At 43.4% G+C, this 19,113-nt stretch overlaps 2 protein-coding genes and 1 long non-coding RNA gene across 6 annotated transcripts in view; 1 reads left to right on the top strand and 2 right to left on the bottom strand.

Moving 5' to 3' along the window:
* LOC102916796 (all-trans-retinol dehydrogenase [NAD(+)] ADH4) overlaps positions 1–8,980 on the bottom strand; it is a 36,176-nt gene extending 27,196 nt beyond the window's left edge. Inside the window, exon 1 of one of the 2 annotated variants that reach the window (XM_042279999.2) lies at positions 8,760–8,980. In XM_042279999.2, the coding sequence (XP_042135933.1) occupies positions 8,760–8,810 (51 nt within the window). In that variant the 5' untranslated portion in view covers positions 8,811–8,980. The remainder of the gene's footprint in view (positions 1–8,759) is intronic. The other variant, XM_042280000.2, reaches the window with a different exon arrangement.
* The window catches only part of LOC121830349 (uncharacterized), a 96,189-nt gene that overhangs the window by 5,729 nt on the left and 71,347 nt on the right, over positions 1–19,113 (top strand). Inside the window, exons 2-3 of one of the 2 annotated variants that reach the window (XR_013052389.1) lie at positions 344–496; positions 1,495–1,551. This is a non-coding gene — a long non-coding RNA (uncharacterized LOC121830349). The other variant, XR_013052390.1, reaches the window with a different exon arrangement.
* LOC102917683 (alcohol dehydrogenase 6) overlaps positions 15,974–19,113 on the bottom strand; it is a 30,941-nt gene continuing 27,801 nt past the window's right edge. For both annotated transcript variants that reach the window (XM_042280001.2, XM_042280002.2), the window contains exons 9-10: positions 17,825–17,963; positions 15,974–16,608 (exon numbers count right to left, since the gene is read on the bottom strand). In XM_042280001.2, coding sequence (XP_042135935.1) covers positions 16,584–16,608; positions 17,825–17,963 — 164 coding nt within the window. In that variant the 3' untranslated portion in view covers positions 15,974–16,583. The remainder of the gene's footprint in view (positions 16,609–17,824; positions 17,964–19,113) is intronic.

Genomic DNA, 19,113 nt, shown 5'->3' with positions numbered 1-19,113 from the left:
TGAGATGGCATTTTATATGCTGCTCCTAGAGAATTTCAGGGTCCTGGAAAACACCAGGTACTGTGTAAATGCTGGTCAAGTTATGCGTCTGCCGAGGGATCACAATGAACATGAACACAGATAGGCATCAATACACCTTCCCATGTGCTTGTGGTGCTGCATTTCCATCACCGTCTTTGATTGCTTTCTCTCTCTCTCTCTCTCTCTCTCTCTCTCTCTCTCTCTCTCTCTCTCTCCCTCCCTCCCTCCCTCCCTCCCTCCCTCCCTCCCTCCCTCCCTCCCTTCCTTTCTTTCTTTCTTTCTTTTTTTTCTTTTTCTTTTTTTTTTTTTTTTTTTTTTACAGGATCTTTATATGTGGCTCTGGCTGTCCTGGAATTCACTGTGTAAACCAGACTACCCTTGAACTGACAGAGATCCATCTGTCTATCTCTTCCTCCTGAGTGCTGGGATTAAAGATGTGCCAAACTCTGCCAGGTTTTCAACAGCTTCTTTGGAAGTAAGTGTAAACTGAAGTTCCCAGAACAAAGCCATGGATGTGTTGAAGGGTCTGCAAGTGTGAGACCAGGACTTGATTCCTAGAAGCCATGTTCTAGGCCCATGCTGGCCATGGTGGCATTTGCTTGTGATCTCAGCACTGGAGTGGCAGAGACAGAGGCTCCCTGTGGTTCACTGGCCAGCTAGCCTGGTCTCCCTGGTGAGTCTAGACCAATGGGAGACCCTACCTCAAGGTCAAGGGGGTGAGCAGTGTTCTAGAAGATGACACTTGAAGTTGTCCTCTGTCCTCCAGCTGCACACGTGTGTGTGCCCACACCACTTCCCCACCGGGCACATACACACTCACACATGTGTGCCCACACTACTTCCCCACTGGGCACATACATACTCACACATGTGTGCCCACACCACTTCCCCACTGGGCACATACACACTCACACATGTGTGCCCACACCACTTCCCCCACCGGGCACACACACACTCATACATGTGTGCCCACACCACTTCCCCCACCAGGTACACACACACTCACACATGTGTGCCCACACCACTTCCCCCACCGGGCACACACACACTCACACATGTGTGCCCACACCACTTCCCCCACCGGGCACACACACACACACACACACACTCACACGTGTGTTCACACCACTTCCCCACTGGGCACACACACACTCACACCTGTGTGCCCACACCACTTCCCCACTGGGCACACACACACTCACACATGCGTTAAAGAATGACATCATTGTTCATAACACAGAGGGATCTTGGGGGCTGGCATAGCAGCAGTAGCAGGACTCAGAGAAGAGCACAGGAAAACTGTAGACTAGGCCTGATGAGCTGGGATGGGGGAAAAGGCCAAGGGACAATTCTGTGAAGGGCTGGGACCCGGGAAAATCAAACCCTTTCCTGATTTTAAGCACTATCAACACATGAATTCCGTGGTGTGTCAAGGTTCTGTCACTTGCCAATATTATTTCATGTTCTTAATAGATTTGCAGAGGGGCTAAGAAAATGAGAAGAAATGGAAAACATTTTGAATAGCAAGAGGTAAGCTCTTCAGAGAATGTCTCCATGGATACTCTTTAGTTCTTGCCTTATTTTCTGAAGCCGCACATCCGTATCTCCCCTGTGCCTGTCCCAGTCATCCTCTGTAACAATCTGCCAGTACCCTTGAGAAACCAAGCTTAGAAGTGTCACTCACTGGATCTTCCGGTTCCTTAAAGATCCTTCCTCTAAGTCCATGTCACCTGGCTGGCAGTTCTAGTGAGTTCCCCAAAACTCCAGCCAAAATAGCAGTAGAATTTCAGGGTAAGGTTCAGAGTCTAATATTAAATTCTATCTAATCCATGTATCTACCACATGCTTGTCTATCATTCATGTATGTATGTATATATGTATATATATATACACATACGTATGTATGTATGTATGTATGTATGCATCTATCTATCTGTCTGTCTCTCTATCTATCTCTCTGTCATCTATTTACTTAGTATCTATCTAGCACAGTACAATTTGTGGAGTGGTAGCTCTCTGGTCCTGGTCCAAAGGTTCTAGGACTGTGTCTTCTATGTTGGTTCTTCTGGGTAATGTTTCTCCCAAATTAAAGACTAATTTTTTTTGATTTTGTCACTTGTCATACATACATAGTTATACATGTGCTTGTAACCCAAGGGTAGTCATTAATTCATAGAGAACGTATGATATAAAACTACATGGAAGAAAAGAGAGGTCAGTTTACTATGTAAGTAACATGAAGCCACTATGTGGCTTCCATAATTCTGGAAGTCATTCTGTTCAGGTTAAATGATTTTTCTCTCTTGTGCCATCCAGAATGTTGAGAATTCAGTGGCAGGTCTCTGATTCCCAGAAAACAGACTCTGAAGTACCCGTTCTGGCAAGGACTCTATTGAGTTCCTATCCAGGGACCTTTGTTCCTGCCGTCTCAGTCTCAAGGGAAAAGAGAAGCTGTGTCTCTCTTGAGGGTTACTTTTATAATGGGATTGGTTCATATTATAAATTGTTTGCTGTTTAGCTAATTCATATAGATAAAAGTGTTGCTTGCTTTTGTTTAGTGAGACCTACCTATCTGTCATAGTACGAGGCATTTCATACGTAAAATACAGCAATGTTTGTTTAGTGGAGCAACGGTTTGAAGTCTGTTTGATTACAAAGTTCACATCTATCATCAGCTACTGCTTTGGCAGTTTTAGGCATTTGATAAAATTTGGACTCTGTAATTTTCCTCTTTTATTACTGGTGAATAGATTTCTAGACTCTGGGACATTGTTCAGTTCACTTTTATTATTTAAGTTAATAATTGCCTGCTGATGTTAGCTTACTGTCTTGGTTAGAACTCTGGAATAAAGGTTAAATTTCTCATCTTCAGATGAGTATATACAGTTACTTTAATATTGAAGTATTAAATACAATTTTCCTAACCACTCAGGTTTCAGCTTATTCCTTCCCTCTCCTAATTTGACAAACTGGATTCAGGCTCTTTGTGCCACAAGCCTCCTGTGCCTTTCCTTCACAGTCCTGCTCTCACGCTCACACTTGACATGCTCAGTGGTACCCCTACTGCATCCAGTGATTTCTCTTGGCAGAATGTTGTATGCAGAATTTAGATGGAACCACGGGAATTCTGCAACACTGACAAACAACACAAACTATGTGTTTATTGAAGGCCACAGCAAGAAACTGGACAGATACATCTGAGCTGCCTGGAAGCAAGGTCAGCATCATGGGCTGTTCTTCCAGGGGAAAGGTCAGAGTGTGGAAGACTCGGAATGAGATGCACAAGCACTAAATATCACATACATCTTATTTAATACTAATGAAATATAAAATGAGCAGTTATAGCTAGTACACTTTTTGTATCCTATGAATGTTAAAAAACAAAGCACAGCTACTAAAACATATAAGAAGGCTGTCTATGGATGTAAGTAATTCGAGAAATCCACGGAGTCTGCTTAAAGGGTGAAGGAATTTATCAGGGAGGAAAACTCACTACAGCATGGGAGATTTATTGTAGGGTCCTGGAAAGCTGAAGTACAGTCCAACGCTGTTCTGCTGCTGAGTTGGTCTGCACCATCCAGCCCACAAGTGAGAGAGAAGATAGCCTAGCTGTGTCTCAGGTCTTAAGGGTAGCCCCAAGCCACGCCCCTGGGGTGGGTACTTTAAGGTCATAGGTAGGTAGGACAGTTACCTGTTACATCTCTAGGGGCAGTGTTTCAAGACCTTAGACAGAGTAGCCATCCACTATATGTAAGCCTTGTGTCCAGGTCTCTTCCATGCCTACAAGCTTAATTGGTATTGAAAATTCTCTTCAATATTTAAAATCTGTCTTTCAGTCCAAAATAAGTCCACTTTTAAATTCTGGCTTTTCTAAATTTTTTTTGCATTTTGTGATTAACTACCTGTGTGTGCATGCATTTGTTATCAGTTTTTCTCATGAGACTGAAAGCTTTATGAAGGTAAGGACCATGTCTGCTTTGTTCAAATCATACACAGGATGCCCACATAACAACAGAGCCTGGCCTTGAGTCGTTATACAAGCTATTTATTGATTGTGGAATGAGTGGGGTCAGATGACCCATCTTTAGTGAGAGGCCAGATTTGGCCTCTGCAGCAAGACTGGGAATGGTGTTTAAAAGTCTCTAATCGCTGAAGACACTACACACCGGTGGCAGGACACAGAGAAATCATGCTGGAATTGGGCTGGATGTTTCCTCCTTGCTGGCTAGCTTTCACAGTGTGGGAAGTGCTTTACATGCGTCTAGGGGAGAAAAGTCACCGACAGCCATACTCAGTTGTAGACCCTGAGTGTTACATTACTGACTTTCTGTGCCCGTATGTGTGCATCAGTGGCTGTGAGGAGGTGGCCGGCTGCTTTCTGATTGGATTGACACTCACTCCAAAGGAGGCATTTCATGTGTGGTGTGTAAAGTAAAGCTGCTGGAAGTCAGTGGCTGTGGTGATTGTATCACCTGCTGGGGAAGCTCCTACTGTTTTGTTAAGCAGACATTTTTTGCTTGTCAGATGCCTTCTCAATAGCTATCTTTATGCCTATGTATAGAGTAGTCTCTATACACTAGAGAGCTCTTCAGTCCATGGTGCTGGCTGCTGTCCATCCTTTATGCTTGTGATAGTCAGTTTTCCATCACTCTCACAATCAGATAAGGTGAGAACTTTTTTAAAAGGGGAAAGTTTGGTGGATGTGTTAGTGCACGTGAATAATCCAAGTTCTCAAGAGGACGAGGAAGGAGGTGTGAGAATCGGAGGCTACCTTGTGGTGTAGAGTAATATCCTAGGTGCAAGGAGGGTTGAGAGAAAGGTTTATTTTGCTCATCATTTTGGGAGTTAATTGGCCTATTCCTTTCGGGCCTATGGTGGTTGTACATAGTGGAAGAAACCTTTCATGGTAAAAACTTAAACAGGGAAAGGAAAAGCCAGGCACACTCCCGTCCATTCAAGGCCATACTCTTACTGACCTGAGACCTCTCCCTCTTACTATGTCTCATCTCTTGATGAGACTGTTACCTCCCAACAGTGTCATGGGCAGGGGGCATCAAGCCTCTAACACATGCTCTGGTGGGAGACACTTTCCCACGGTTGCATTGTCTGCTCATGTGACTAGGCCTGTCTTGCTGCTGACGGTAGTGAAGTGTTGCTTCCTGGCCTCTGTTATTTCAGACTGGCATCATCCCAGAAGCCTGGAGACTCTTTATTTATGCAGCATTTCCTTACTTGTGTCTGGCTTATTCCAGACACAGCTGAGCTTCTTGGTGAGGCCAGTGCCCTCACCCCTGCCTTTGTGGCCTCCAAGTCATGACATAGTTCTTATTGTCTTGGTGACAGAGCTGTCCCCTTTCAAGTCACCCAAGGAGTTTAGTCATGTGTTGGGCTTCAGTTCTTCTTACAGACGTTACGCTGTGTCTGCTTCTCAGAGCCTCTTGACCTCTTCCTTGGTCCTGTCAAAGCATCTTTCCTTTCAGCAGCACTGCTTTCAGGCTACTGTTTCTTGTTTTTTTGTGTGTCGTCCCCCCCCCCCCCCCCGAGACAGGATTTCTCTGTGTAGTGCCTGTCCTGGATCTCACTCTGTAGACCAGGCTGGCCTTGAACTCACAGAGATCTGCCTGGCTCTGCTTCCTGAGTGTTGGGATTAAAGGCATGTGCCACCACTACCCAGCCCCCAGGCTAGTGTTTTTATCTCAAACTCCAGGGAGCTATCTTAGTAGGATGGAAGTGACATTAGATTTTAGGGAATTAAGTCTTCAGTTACAGGTTCGTGTTCCTAGTTCCACAACCTCTCCCTTACATTATGCTTTCCTGGCCTAGTGTGCTCATCACTGACTTCATTTGTTTTTTTTTTTTTTTAAGGCCTTACAGATATTTATAAGCCACGTCTATGTTATTTTCTTTTGCGAATTATTTTCCTAGTTGAGGCAAGACTTGACATTTGGCTTTATTCAGTGACCTAGAAACCATGAGGGGATGTTGGGGTGTTCCCCAAGGAAAGCAAACATGTCCAAAGAGTCATTTACCTTAGGATGGCTCCTCGTGGTCTCTAGGCCAGGAGAGACTGGAACCCCATAACAAGGGGGATAGAATCATTGTATTTTTTATTGGTATATATTGTTTGCACAAAATAATGCTTTTTATTGTGATATTTTCATGCATGTATACAAAGTACCTTAACCATATTCACCTCCCCTCATCACTGTTCTTGTCCCTCTGCCTTCTGATGATCACTCCCTCCCCAAATAGTCTACTTCCATGTCCTTTTTAAAGATTTATTTTTATTATTTTAAATTATGTGTATGTGTGTATCTCTGTGTGGGTATGTGCATGTGAGTGCAGATGTCCATGGAAGCCAGAGGCAACTAATCTCCTGAACCTGGAGTTATAGGCAGTTGTAGGCCATGTTTTGTGGATGCTAGGAACTGAACTTGGGTCCTCTGCAAGAACCCTATCATGTTAAAAAAAAATTTTTTTAAGTCATATGCCTATGAGAGAAAACATGGCATTGGTTTTTCTGTGCCAGACTTATTTTCCTTAGTATGATGATTTCTAATTTATCCATTTCCTCGAAATAACACAATTTCATTCTTAGCCAACAGGAACTTCATTGGGTAAATGCATATATTTTATTTATTTATCCATCCATGATAGATGTATAGGTTGATTCTGTAGCTCAGTTGTTGTGAATAGTGCATATGGTGGTTTGAATGTTAACGGCCTCCATAGCCTCATGGTTTTGAATGTTTGGTTGCCAGTTATTGGTAAGGATTAGGAGGTGTGGCCTTGTTGGATAAGGTGTGTCACTGTGAGCCTTGAAGTTTCAAAAGCCCAAGCCAGTCCAGTGTCTCTCCCTGCCTGCTGCCCGTAGATTAGGATGTAAAGCTGATGTTCCCGTGCCATGCCTGTCTGCTTCCTGCCATGATGATCACGGACTAGCCTGAAACTGTAAGCAAGCCCCCAACTGTGGGAGCCCACAACTGACTCAGTTTCCCATTTGAATCTGAAGTCTATTCTGAGTCAATAGAGTTCAAGCTTGTTTGCTCTTCTGGTTCAGCCTGACATAGACAGATTCCCTTTTTCCCTTTCCTATCATTATTCTAATCTTACACCTTCTCTTGCTTTTCAGACAACATGCAATTTCCACCAAAGGTCTTTTTCTTGTGGTTTCTTCCCAGCAATTTAGAACATTGCATAGGCATAACATTTCAAACAAGAATAGAAACATATAGATATATGCATATATCATAACAAAAACTTATTTTTGCATTAATATATTAAAAACCTGTATCAATATGAAACGTTTCAGATTAGCAACAGTTTTTTCTTATCTTAATCAATAATAGTTTGTAATCAATTCTCTTAAATGATGACAAGTATTTGTAACCCATTGAACTCAAATGACCAGAATCCATGTATTGTTTCTTTTCCTGTGGAGGCAAAAGCATAATTTTTTCCAAAACATCAGAGTATGTAGGCTGGTAATTCAACATTTTTTCTCAAGCAGTATCAGGACAGAGAAGGGTTAAGGTGGGTTAAAGTTGGAAGTTGCTGGCCAGCGGAAGAGACCTTGAGGTTATCACAGTGAAGAACTTGGCTTAGAAAGGAAAGGAGGTACAGAGTGTGTCCTTGGCTGCCGTGTTCCTGAAAAAATTTTTGTTAACTTTTCTGACTATGGTAATTAACAATTAACATCAGATTCTCTTTTCGACGTCTGTTCAGCTTGCCAATAGTAGGAATGAACTCCCTGCCACTTCATCTGCACTGCAGGCCTGATAGTAAGGGAGCTTATGGAGGGAGGCGGCCCTTGCCATGCCTCTCTCTCCTTCTCTTCCAGGAAAACGAAGCAGATCAGTAGACAGAAATGAGTAACACTGACAGACACAGGTACTGGTACATCAGCACTGAGACAATGGCCTCACTTGCTGTTAACGAGTCCCGTTAACAGATGACTTCTCGTGCAGTACTTAAGCCACACCTGGCAGGAGCTACCTGCTTATCTCAGTTCAGTGGGGGCGGGATCCAGTCCCCTTAAACACATGGAACAGAACAGTAACATAGTAGCAGTCAGAACACAGACCAAGACAAAGAGTGCTCACATTTACATTTACCAGCTGCAGTGAATAGATCTAAAAATGAGACATTGGGCTAATGGTTTGCGGGCACGACCCACTTATTCTCTCCAGATGAACCAGTCACAGTCAGGAATGAAGGTGGGGGAGAATTTTGAGGTGTGAGAGAATCTTCATTATAATACTTAGCAGCCTTTTCCTCTAATTCTGCTGTATTGCCAAAATCTAACTGGTCATTGTCATCAAATAACTTTGTAAAAGCATCTGCTTAAAGCCGTCTCTCTGACAGAGCAGAATGTTTAATTTCAGTTTTTACTTCGTTCAGGAAACATTTTATGCCTTTCAGGATGGAGGTCTAAGTTGTCCTGAATGAGTGTCCAGAGACTGAAAATATCTGTTGTAAGTTTTTCTGGATGATGCTTATCATAACACTGCTGTATATTAACTCCAATACGTTCTACACATTCTAAAAATTTACACAGTTGCTTATGTTCTACTTTAGTACCTCTAGCCTTTAAGATATATTTAAGTAAATGTACAAACAGCTGTTTTTTATTTCCTTGGCCCATACTTATTTTTACACTTGTTCATGAATTTTTTTTTTTTTAACCGCACGTCTGCTTTTTATTTACACTTATTACTTTTACTCTCAAATTAACTCGCCACAGCTTCCACTTTTATCGAGTGCACTCCTTTTTCTTCTGTGGTGTCCATCACGGACTCCTCCGTACCCCCCTCGCTGGACGCCACTTGTCGGGCCTGCCGACAGTCAGCTGGGTAGTTGGGTAGAGGCGTGCGGATTGAAGAGACAATGAAGAAGACAGAAAAGAGTTGAGAGGTCTGCCGGTCAATGCTGGACAGCCCCGAGTTTATTTCACAGTCAGCTTATGTACAGTTTTGAAGGACAGAGGTAGAACAATGCACAGCACAGGCATTCAGCCACTATCTATCCTGCCTTGCATCAAGGAGCAGGGAGTTTTATTTTCTATCTCAATGTACCTCCAGCTGGCATCAGCAACCTACATCTAGCTAGATAGTGTGTTCCTTCTTGTGGGCTAATCAGGACTTTCTCATAGCCCTTCAAGGAGGCTCTGTGGGCTAATCAGGACTTTCTCACAGCCTTGGAGCAAACAAGCTTGAACTCTATTGACTCAGAATAGACTTCAGATTCAAACTGGGAAACTGAGTCAGTGGTGGGCTCCCACACCCAACTAAATGCTTTCTTTTACAGGAGTTGCCTTAATCATGGTGTCTTTTCATAGCAGTAGAGCAGTAACTAGGACAAATATAACAATAAACAAGGCCTTAGGGATCCCTATAGTGAAGCATGAACCTAATTAGTCCTATCAATGAAAACCAGGAATCAGATATTGGGGTAATAACCTGAAAGTTCAGAGAAGCAGAGGAGCCGCCACCAGTGACTTCTTAACCTCTCCGGATTCTCTGACCAAAAAGGACCAATATCCTGCCTTATCATTTCCTGTCTCCGACTCCTGAGTGCTGGGATTAAAGGCACGAGTGTCCCAAATGCTGAGATTAAAGGCGTGAGCTACTATTGCCCAGTTTCTATAGTTAACTAGCGGCTAGCTCTGCCCTCTGTTCTCCAGGCAAGCTTTATTTGTCAGAACACAAACAAAATATCACACAACACTATAGTGTGTTGACTTTGATTTCTTCAGGCGTGTACTCACAGGCACTAGTTTAAGCTAGAAAGGTTCAAGGCAATCTGGAATTCAAGGTTCTCAAGAGAATCTCATTTCAGTCTTAAGATCCACCTGTTTTTCATTAAGGCTTTGACTTTAGTCTCAAAGATTTATTGAGACTACAGATTAAAATGGCTCTGCAGTTTGGATAGTCTCAGGGCCAGACCCTAGGCTTGATTTCAGTCCAAATCTCCTAATGGTGGGAGACAAAGGAAGCTTAAATGCGGCCATAGAGCCCTCTTGGCACTCAGCCGTGCACGCTCTCAGTGATGGGCTGCTGCCTCAAGCCTACCAGTCTCTTACCTTCAGCATGCAACACCTGCTAATTATCTAAGCTCAGTTCCTTGTAACTGTCAGGGTTGCCTTACCTCCTAAGTGTCAGTGATACTGCCCAAGGCAGCACATACCCTGTGATCGCTATCCATTTCAGGTCACCACATAGAGTAGTGAATTGTTAGTGCTGTAATTAGTTAACTGACTAAGCTCACTGACAAGACAAAGAAAAGCTAGTGGACTGCATTAGGATCATGTCAGTCATTCTGGTGGCGAGTTACCTGGCTTTTGGAGGAAACTGGAGAGAAATAGTTGGGAGCAGTAAACATGTTTTGAAGTTATAGTGTAGGTTAATGACAAATGCCACCACTAGGGGGAATGCTAGCATTAATTTACAACATTTAATAGAAAATTGAGGGTGTGTGAAGGAAAAAATACTAAATAAACCATCATACACTTGGAGGACTCTCAACATGTTGGAAAGTCAGAATTTCCCAGAAAGGCATTAATAAAGCCCAATTTTTCAAGTTACTTTGAATATCTTTTTTTGACTTGCCCCCTCTTTTTGAGGCTTCCAGTGGAGGGACTAGGTTACATTCAATTGACTTGTTGGCCAAGGGACTCCCCAGACAACCCAGGCGCTATACTAAGACAAAATGCTGCTCTCTGCAAGCCGACAGTGGGGCCCCATTGTTGAGGACAGCACCCATACAACTCACTAGAGAAGTTGAGCTGGTACCTGACTGGAGCCCTCACTCCGACATTCCAGTCTCCTTGGTGAGGGAAGGTGCTCTGCAGGCTACCGAAAGAGAGACGTGGACACCGGCCCAGCCACCAAATCTTTGACCTACAATATGTTCTGCCTACAAAATATTCTAGGGAAACAATGGCACAGAATTTGCGGGAGTAGCCAACCAATGTCTGATTTGAACTAAGACCCACTCCACAAGAAGGAACTCGTACTCAACTCTGCTTGGGTAACCAAGAACCAGAGACTAGATAGCCTGAGACCTAGGGTAAAACCAAACACTCCTTGACAAAAAGAAAGAAAGAAAGAAAGAAAAGACAATAAAATGATTCCTAAAGATATTCTGCTGTACTCATAGATCAGGGCCAGTCATCATCAGAGAGGCTTCCTTTGGTAGCAGATGGGAATGGATGCAGAGACCTGCAGCCAGACAGTATGTGGAGAGAGAGTCTAAATTGGAGGTCTCCATCAAATCCCACCTCCCTGAGCTCAGGGAATCCTGTGGAAGAGGAGGCAGAAATATTGTAAAAGCCAGAGGGGATGGAGGACACCAGGAGAATATGGCCCTCTGAAAATTAAGCAAGGCTCATATGAGCTCACAGAGACTGAAGCAGCATGGGACTTACACAGGTCTGCATCAGGTCTTCTGCACATATATTGTAGCTATTAGCTTATTATTTTTATGGGACACCTGACTGTGAGAATGAGTGGGTTTCTTACCCTGTGGCTGCTCTTGGGACTCTTTTTCTTCAGTTGTGTTGCCATGTCCAACTTTGATATGATAGTTTTTCCTTCATCATATTATATTTTATTTTATCATGTTTGGTTGTTATCTCTTAGAAGCCTGTTCTTTTCTAGTGAGAGACAGAAAGGGAGTGGATCCAGAGGACAGAGGAGATGGGGAGGAACTGGGAGGAGTGGGGGGGGGGAAGCTATAATCAAGATATGTTGTATGAGAAAAGGATCTATTTTCAATAAAAGAAAAAAATAATATTTTCAGCAGCTTGTAGTACACCAATCTAAAGGATTCCTTGTGAATATGCAGGAGCTGATGGCTTTTATTTCCAAATTATTAGGGAACATTACCAATAACATGAATGCAGTGCCACAGCCCAGCCTTTGCGTACTCACTGTATTTCAGTAGAGGACCTCTATATTTTATACATACTTTATTATGATTTGAGTGATAGCTAATGATCTAACTATTATTTCAGATAAAAAAGTGGAAGAGACTCAAAACTTTGCAAGATTTAGGCAAGATGTATTTAGAAGCTGGATACCTGCTTATAGTGTGGGTCTGGGATTAGGCAAGCCTTGGTAGAGGTTATAAACCACCCCTGTAGTGACTATTCAGGGAAGCACTGTGCCTTGAAACTGCAAAGGTGTGTTTTGCTTGGTGGTTGGGACAGGGCCATTAAATGTGGCTGAAGTGGTGGGGCTTGGAGGCAGGACACAGGTTTATAGACCCTACCCTGGGCGCTGAGTGTGGTCTTCAGCGAGCAGCAGTGGTGACAACAGTGGTGACTGGCTATGTACCGATGTAGAGAGGCATTACTTGTGTAGTATTTCTGATCAGGTATCAACAGAAAGAAGACAGAGATGCTGCTTTTGTGATAAATAGGAAGTTTTCAGTGAGCTCCACCGTGAACAGGTGCTTAAAGAAGATGTAAGTAGAGTGGGGTCGCTCACACCTCTGCCTTCAGTACACTGAAGGTTATGGCAGGAGAATTGTAGGCTGAGGCCAGCCTGGGCTACATGGTGAAAGTCTGCCTCAAAAAGGGGGAAGAAGCTGTTGAGAGATATTCAAAGTAGCTTTGAAGAATTGGGCTTCATTAACTCCTTTCTGGGAAATTCTGACTGTCCAACATGATGAAGTTCCTCCAAGTTCTCACTGTTACAAAGTTCGTTCTGGGGGCAGAGTAGGCAGGACGATGGTTTGAAATGGAAGGCAGGGGAAGAGTGGGCATAGATTTCCAGCTCAGATGTGGGAAGATGGAGAAGATGCCTCTGTCATCCAGATGCAGGGAGCAAGCTTCTCAAAGCTCATGGTTTCTTATCAAAGCAGCAGAAGAAACTAAGACAGGGAGCTTTATTTCATTTTAAAAATTAATATATTTTTATTTCTATTATTTTTTAAAAGATTTGCTTTTGTTTTAGATGCATAGTGTTTTGCCTGCATGTATGCCTGTGTACTATATGCATTCAATGTCCATGGAGGCCAGAAGAGGGCACTGGATCCCCTGGGACTGCAGTTACAGATGGTTGTGAGCTGCCATGTGGGTGTTTTAAACTGAACATGGGTCCTCAGAAAGAGTGCTCCTAACCACTGAGCCATCTCTTAAACATCTTCAGTTTATTTTTAACTGATGTATAAAAGCATAAAGTTATACATAACTATGGAGCAGCATGTGTATACACTTTGGCATGTTACATCACAGTAAACATTCTCCTGAAAAATCGTTTCTTTATGAGAACAACACTCAAAGCCCTTTCTGTTGGTATTGTTTGAAATACAGAGAGTGTGTCATCTGTCCTCACCTGACAACTGTTGACAGCGCAGCAGCACCTCTCACTGCACTTCCTCCAGACTGCGTGCTGCATGCTCACGGGGGTGACAGCTCCCTTGTGTGCAGAACCCCGTCTTGGTCAGCTGCAATCCCCTTTGTCTAATCGCTTTTCTTTCCTGTGTCTCTGTATGTGTGTATGTGTGTATGTGTGTGTGTGGGGTGTGTGTGGGGGGGGTTGTCCAACAATTCCTTGTTCATTGCAAGGTCCAGAACTGTTTACCTACACTTTCTTATAGTTGTTTTAGTCCTTACATTGAAGACTTCAGTGTGCTTACAGTTCACTTTAGTAACTGGTTCAAGAGAAGGGGCAGTATGGCTTTATTTTTTTATATGTGGAGAAAAATAACTTATTTCCCATCTAACTTCCTGGGATCATTAATTGAAAAGATCCCCCTGTCTCCAATGCATCTTCTTAGCAACTCCTCAGCCTACTCACTGCACATGCTTTAGTTTTTCTGGACACTGTTTGGTTCCCTTGGTCTGTGATTCTGGTTTTTCTGCCACACCAGCTGCTGTGGTCACTAGGACTCAGTAGTGTGTTTTGGAATATAATGGCTCCTGTTTTGTACTTTTTGATCAGGATTACTTTGTCTATTTGCGTTTTTCTGAGTTTCATACAGATCTGAAGGTTATTTTTATCTGTGAGGAATATTATTAGCATTATGGTAAGATTGCACATTTATTTTTTTAACATAATTTCTTTATTCATTCTTGGGAAATTCCACATCATACACCCCAATTACACTCACATCCCAGTCCCTCCATATCCTATTTTTACCCCTGCAGTGTCCCCCAAAAATGAAAATTAAAAAAATTCAAACCAAACCAAACAAAAAACCCTCTTCACTCCTCTGTCTTTCCCGCCTCTCCAACACCTCTGCATTTGTCCTAGTGACATTGGGAGCCATGGTGTGTCACACAGTCTACCCTGCTGTGTAATCAGCTTAATTGCAAATGTTCATTGCAGTGAGTCATTGGTGTGGTTTCAAGGCCTCTGGTTTCTGGTACTCCATCATCAGTGGATCCTCACCTAAACTCCTCTGATATCCTGAAGCCATTCTAAGTGATGGAGATCCTGTGGGCGTCTTTCCATAGGACCATTCCCTTCATGAGCTCCAGCAGGTCCTAGATGGGGTAGATGTTAGGGTGAGCCAACCCAAGGTCCAGCTGTGCACCTGGGGGGTAGCTGAGCTGGACAGTCCAGGCCACTGGGGCCACCCTGCCTCAGGCGAGGAGCAGGGCCATCTCCCCTCTGCCCATGCCATCAGGGTCAGTTTTCCCTAACCTGTGGTAAAGGGTGGTGTTGTGATATTTTATTTGTGCTGAAATGTGGTGATATTTTATTTGTATGATAATAAATAAAGTTTGCCTGGAGATCAGAGGACATAGATAGCCAGCCATAAACAAAAGTCAGGTGGTGGTAGTACATGCCCTTAATCTGATCACATTGTAGGCAGAGTCTCTGTGTGTGTTCAAGGACACAGCCAAGCATGGTGACACACACCTTAGAGACCTGGAGGTATGTATAGATAGGCAGTGATGAGGAAGTGATGTGGTTGGGCTAAGAGCCAATGAGAAGGCAGAACAGCAAGGCAATACAGGCCCAGGTTAGGCAGGAAGAAGCTGGTTTTCTTGGGAAGCTACAACGGCATGGTGAGCTAAAGTTAGCAAGTGACTATTCCTATTTCTCTGATTTCTATGGCTTTCACCCCTGTATTTGGCTCTGTGTTTCTTATTTAATAAGACTGTTTAGAAATTCGTCTACAATTGGTGTCCCATGCTGGGTGCCATTTGTAGCTGGAAGTTTTCCTGTGTCCCACCCAGTCCTGCAGCCACTCGAACCCAATTAAACACACAGAGGCTTATATTACTTACAAGCTGTTTGGCCTATGGCAAGGCAGCTTAGAGGCAGGCAGGAAATCCAAACAGATAAAAAGGAAGAGAAAGGAGAGGCAAGGCAGATGCTGTGAGCCGCTGCCAGGAGAAGCAAGATGTAAAGGGATTGGTAAGCCACAAGCCATGTGGCAAAGTATAGGTTTATAGAAATGGGTTAATTTAAGATATAAGAGCTAGGTAGCGAGAAGCCTGCCATAGACCATACAGTTTGTAAGTAATATAAGCCTCTGTGTGTTTAATTGGGTTCGAGGGGCTGCAGGACCAGGTGGGACACAGGAATAATTCCAGCTACAGGATGGGGCCATCTCTCCCAAGTGCAAGGTGCGTGGAAGGGGGGATAGCTCTCACATCGGGGTTGGGGACAGCTCTCTGCTGCAGTGTCCATTGAGGGACAGGGCCAGCTTTCCCAGGGCCCATGAAGGGCTCAACATAGCCCTCTGATTTAATCACCCATGATTCCTGTGGCTCCCTGTGGGTAGTATAGACATTTAAACAACATTCTTCTAATTCATGAACAAAGAATGTTGTTTCATTTTTTGTATATATTCAAATATGTATATATTTGAGACTTGATTATATCATGCTCAAGCTATATAGAACTTGCTGTGTGAGCAATCTAGCCCTGAACTCACATAGGTTGGCCCTTCCTGGCTACCAAGGCACTTAGATTTAAAGAAGCACGCCACTATATTCTGCAATGTTTCACAGTTTTATTATAGAGATCTTTCACCTTTGGTTAAATTTGTTCCTAGTTACTAATTTATTTGTAAGATCAATCTCACTCTGTGAGATTGTTTCCTTGATTTCGATATCAGATAACTTGCCATTGCTATGTACCCACACTATTGATTGTTGTGTGTTGGTTTTGTGACCTGAAAGTTTGCTAAGTTGTTTATCAGCTCCAGTAGCTTCTCTGGTGGGAGTTCTGATTCTTGGACAATACACAGAGCTTCATGTGCAGATCCATACAGTGTGGGAAGGATCCAGTGGGTGAGGACACGTGGGTCCGGACGTAAAGACAGCTGTGCCAATGGAGCATCTTGGTGTGCCTTCATCTGCAGAGTGTACCGTTGGGTGGTTCAAATCAACGTTCACATAGCTGTGAAAGGGAGGCTGGTCCTGCTGGCACTGGGTCATGTGAGAATAACTTTGATGGTGTGGTCAGGTGAGAAGCCTGACACAAGGTTGTTTCTGAGTGAGTCAAAGACAAGAAAACAGAAAAGCGTTGTGTGACTGATTCTTCTAAATCACAATAGTATAGAGAATCCAAGTTAGCGATGAAATACTGCAGCTCTTGTAACTAAGGTAACAGGACACAGCGGATACTATAGAAAGGAAAAAGAAGAAAAACAAAACATTAAGGAATTTCCAAAGCAACATGTATTTTAGATTCAAATTCTCCTGTTTTAGACTTTTGGGGTCTGTGTTTCTCATGTTTCTTCTCATGTTTTTTCCTTTGAGGTTGGATAAAAAAATGGGCTGACTTACAAGCTTTGAGGAAACTGAACAAAGTAACATGCAGTTCTCAGGGTAATAAAATAGGTAAGGAGGCTTCAACTGTGAGACGTGCTATCCTGGCTGCTTTTCTGTGTCAATGTGACACAAGCTAGAGTCATCAGAGAGGGAGGAGCCTCAGCTGAGGAAATGCCTCCATGAGATCTAGCTGTAAGGCATTTTCTCAGTTAGTGATCAATGGGGGAGGGCCCAGCCATTGATGGGTGGTGCCATCCTTGGGCTGGTGGTCCTGGGTTCTGTAGGAAGCAGGCTGAGCTAGCCATGGGGAGCATGCACTCCTCCGTGGCCGTTGCATCAGCTCCTGCCTCCAGGTTCCTACCCTGTTTGAGTTCCTGTCCTGACTTCCTTTAGTGATAAACAGCAATGTGGAAGTGTAAGCCAATTAAACTTTTCCTCCCCAATGATATTTCGTTGCAGCAATAGAAACTTTAATGAAGACAAATGCTGATGTCATTTATGGTTAGTTTCTACTGGGGAGATTAAAGAGGTGTCAGAATTAGGAATCTTATAGAAAACCCCCACACAGAAATAAAACAATGACAATGGCCTCTTTGTAAAATGAACTCAATTTTTCTTGTCCTGTTCTATTCTATTATTCTGGGGAGGAGTGGAGGGTAGACGTGAGCTAAGGTGTGCATAAGGAAGTCAGAGGACAGCCTTGTGGAGTCAGTTCTCTCCTTCCATCTTTAAGTGACTGCTGGGGATTAGATGTTCACCTTGTGGCAAGTGCTTTTTACCTGCAGAGCTCTGTAAGCTGTTTTCTTCAGCTCTGTAAACTATGTTCCTAAAGTTGGACCATAACTTCATGGGATGACACCTTTAGTTCTGTGTTGTATAAAAATAATGCTAAGATATTTACTACCTTAATACTTGCAGGATCATGTATTTTATACGTCAGCAATAAAGCCACATTCAGAGGGCAGGGGAGGCTCTGAGCTCCTCAGAGATTCTTTGTGCAGCAATTGTAGCAGTGACAAGCTGTCTGTCCTCACCCCCCCCCACACACAGATTAAAATCGACTTTTACCATTGCCCGTTTTTCATGAGCTGAATTGCTTCATTGACCTTATCGAGAGTCAGGGTGTGGGTAATCAGTGGATCTAGGTTAAACTTCTTTGCCGTATAGTCAGAAACCAGCTTAGGGATTTCCTCCTTGGTTTTCCAGCCTGGAAATACACAAAAGAACACAGACTTATGAAAGACTCTACCCATGAGATTTCAGTATAAAAGAAACGTCATGTGGGGGATGAGGCCATGTGTGGATTTGACAATACTATATATGCATATTTGAAATTCTCAAATCATAAAAAAGAGATTAGGGAAAAAAGAAAGGAAGGAAGATAGGAAGGATGACAGGAAGAAAGATTGGCCATGTCAAACTGCTAGAGTTGTTTTGCTGTTCCATCAATTGCTCCATCAGGATGAGTGCTGTTCCAACCATACAGACCACACCTAGGGTTGTGCTCTTCCAGAGACCTCTGATGCCTCTGACACAGAGGGCATAATTCAAAGCCAATAGAAAGTAAATTTTGTGATGTTCCCAGTGCTAGGTTGTAGTGTCTGTAGATCGGTGAATTCAAACCTAATGTATAATGAAGGCCACAGTCCTGGGATGATTAATGAATTAAAAGGTTAGAAATAGGGGCTGGGAAGTAGTTCAGTTGGGAGAACATGTGGCTGAGGCATGAGGCTCTAGGTTTGCTCTTCAGCACTACACACTCTAAAAGCATAGAAGTGTGTGTGTGTGTGTGTGTGTGTGTGTGTGTGTGTGTGTGTGTGTGTGTGTGTTGACATGCAGCTTCATGAACAAGCCAAATAAGAAAATTAATGTGTATGAATTACTAAAACGTGTCCTCTGGGGTCAACTTAAGCAACATTAGCCTTGCAATTGTATTTTCTCTATTCTCGTGAGTTTTCAAAAGTGTATATATTTCACACTGTGCTAAGTACCTTGGTCAATGAGTCACAACCAGAGTTTTCTGGCCTCCTGTGTGGAAGAGGTGAGCATGCTGTAGCTGCAGGGTGTGATCTCCTGTACCCTGCTTAGTGCCCTCTGCTCGTAACTGTGTCATAGGACTTGGTCAGCTGCTTGATTTTTTTTTTTTTAAGAAAAAAATAGATATGACTGGAGAGGTGACTCAGTAGTTAAGAGCATTGGATGCTCTTTCAGAGAACATGGGCACCGGTCCATCCACCCACATGGCAGCTAACCACTGTCTGTCACTCTAGTTCCAGGAGAGCTGACATTCTCTCCTGGCCTCCATGGGCATAAGGCATATGGATACTAGGAACTCTGGTCCTTGGCACAACATACAT

The sequence above is a fragment of the Peromyscus maniculatus genome, chromosome 6 (genome assembly GCF_049852395.1).
Source record: "Peromyscus maniculatus bairdii isolate BWxNUB_F1_BW_parent chromosome 6, HU_Pman_BW_mat_3.1, whole genome shotgun sequence".
NCBI classification, from domain to species: domain Eukaryota; kingdom Metazoa; phylum Chordata; class Mammalia; order Rodentia; family Cricetidae; genus Peromyscus; species Peromyscus maniculatus.
Note: the sequence above shows the minus strand (reverse complement) of the source record. Positions and strands in the feature narration are given on the sequence as shown.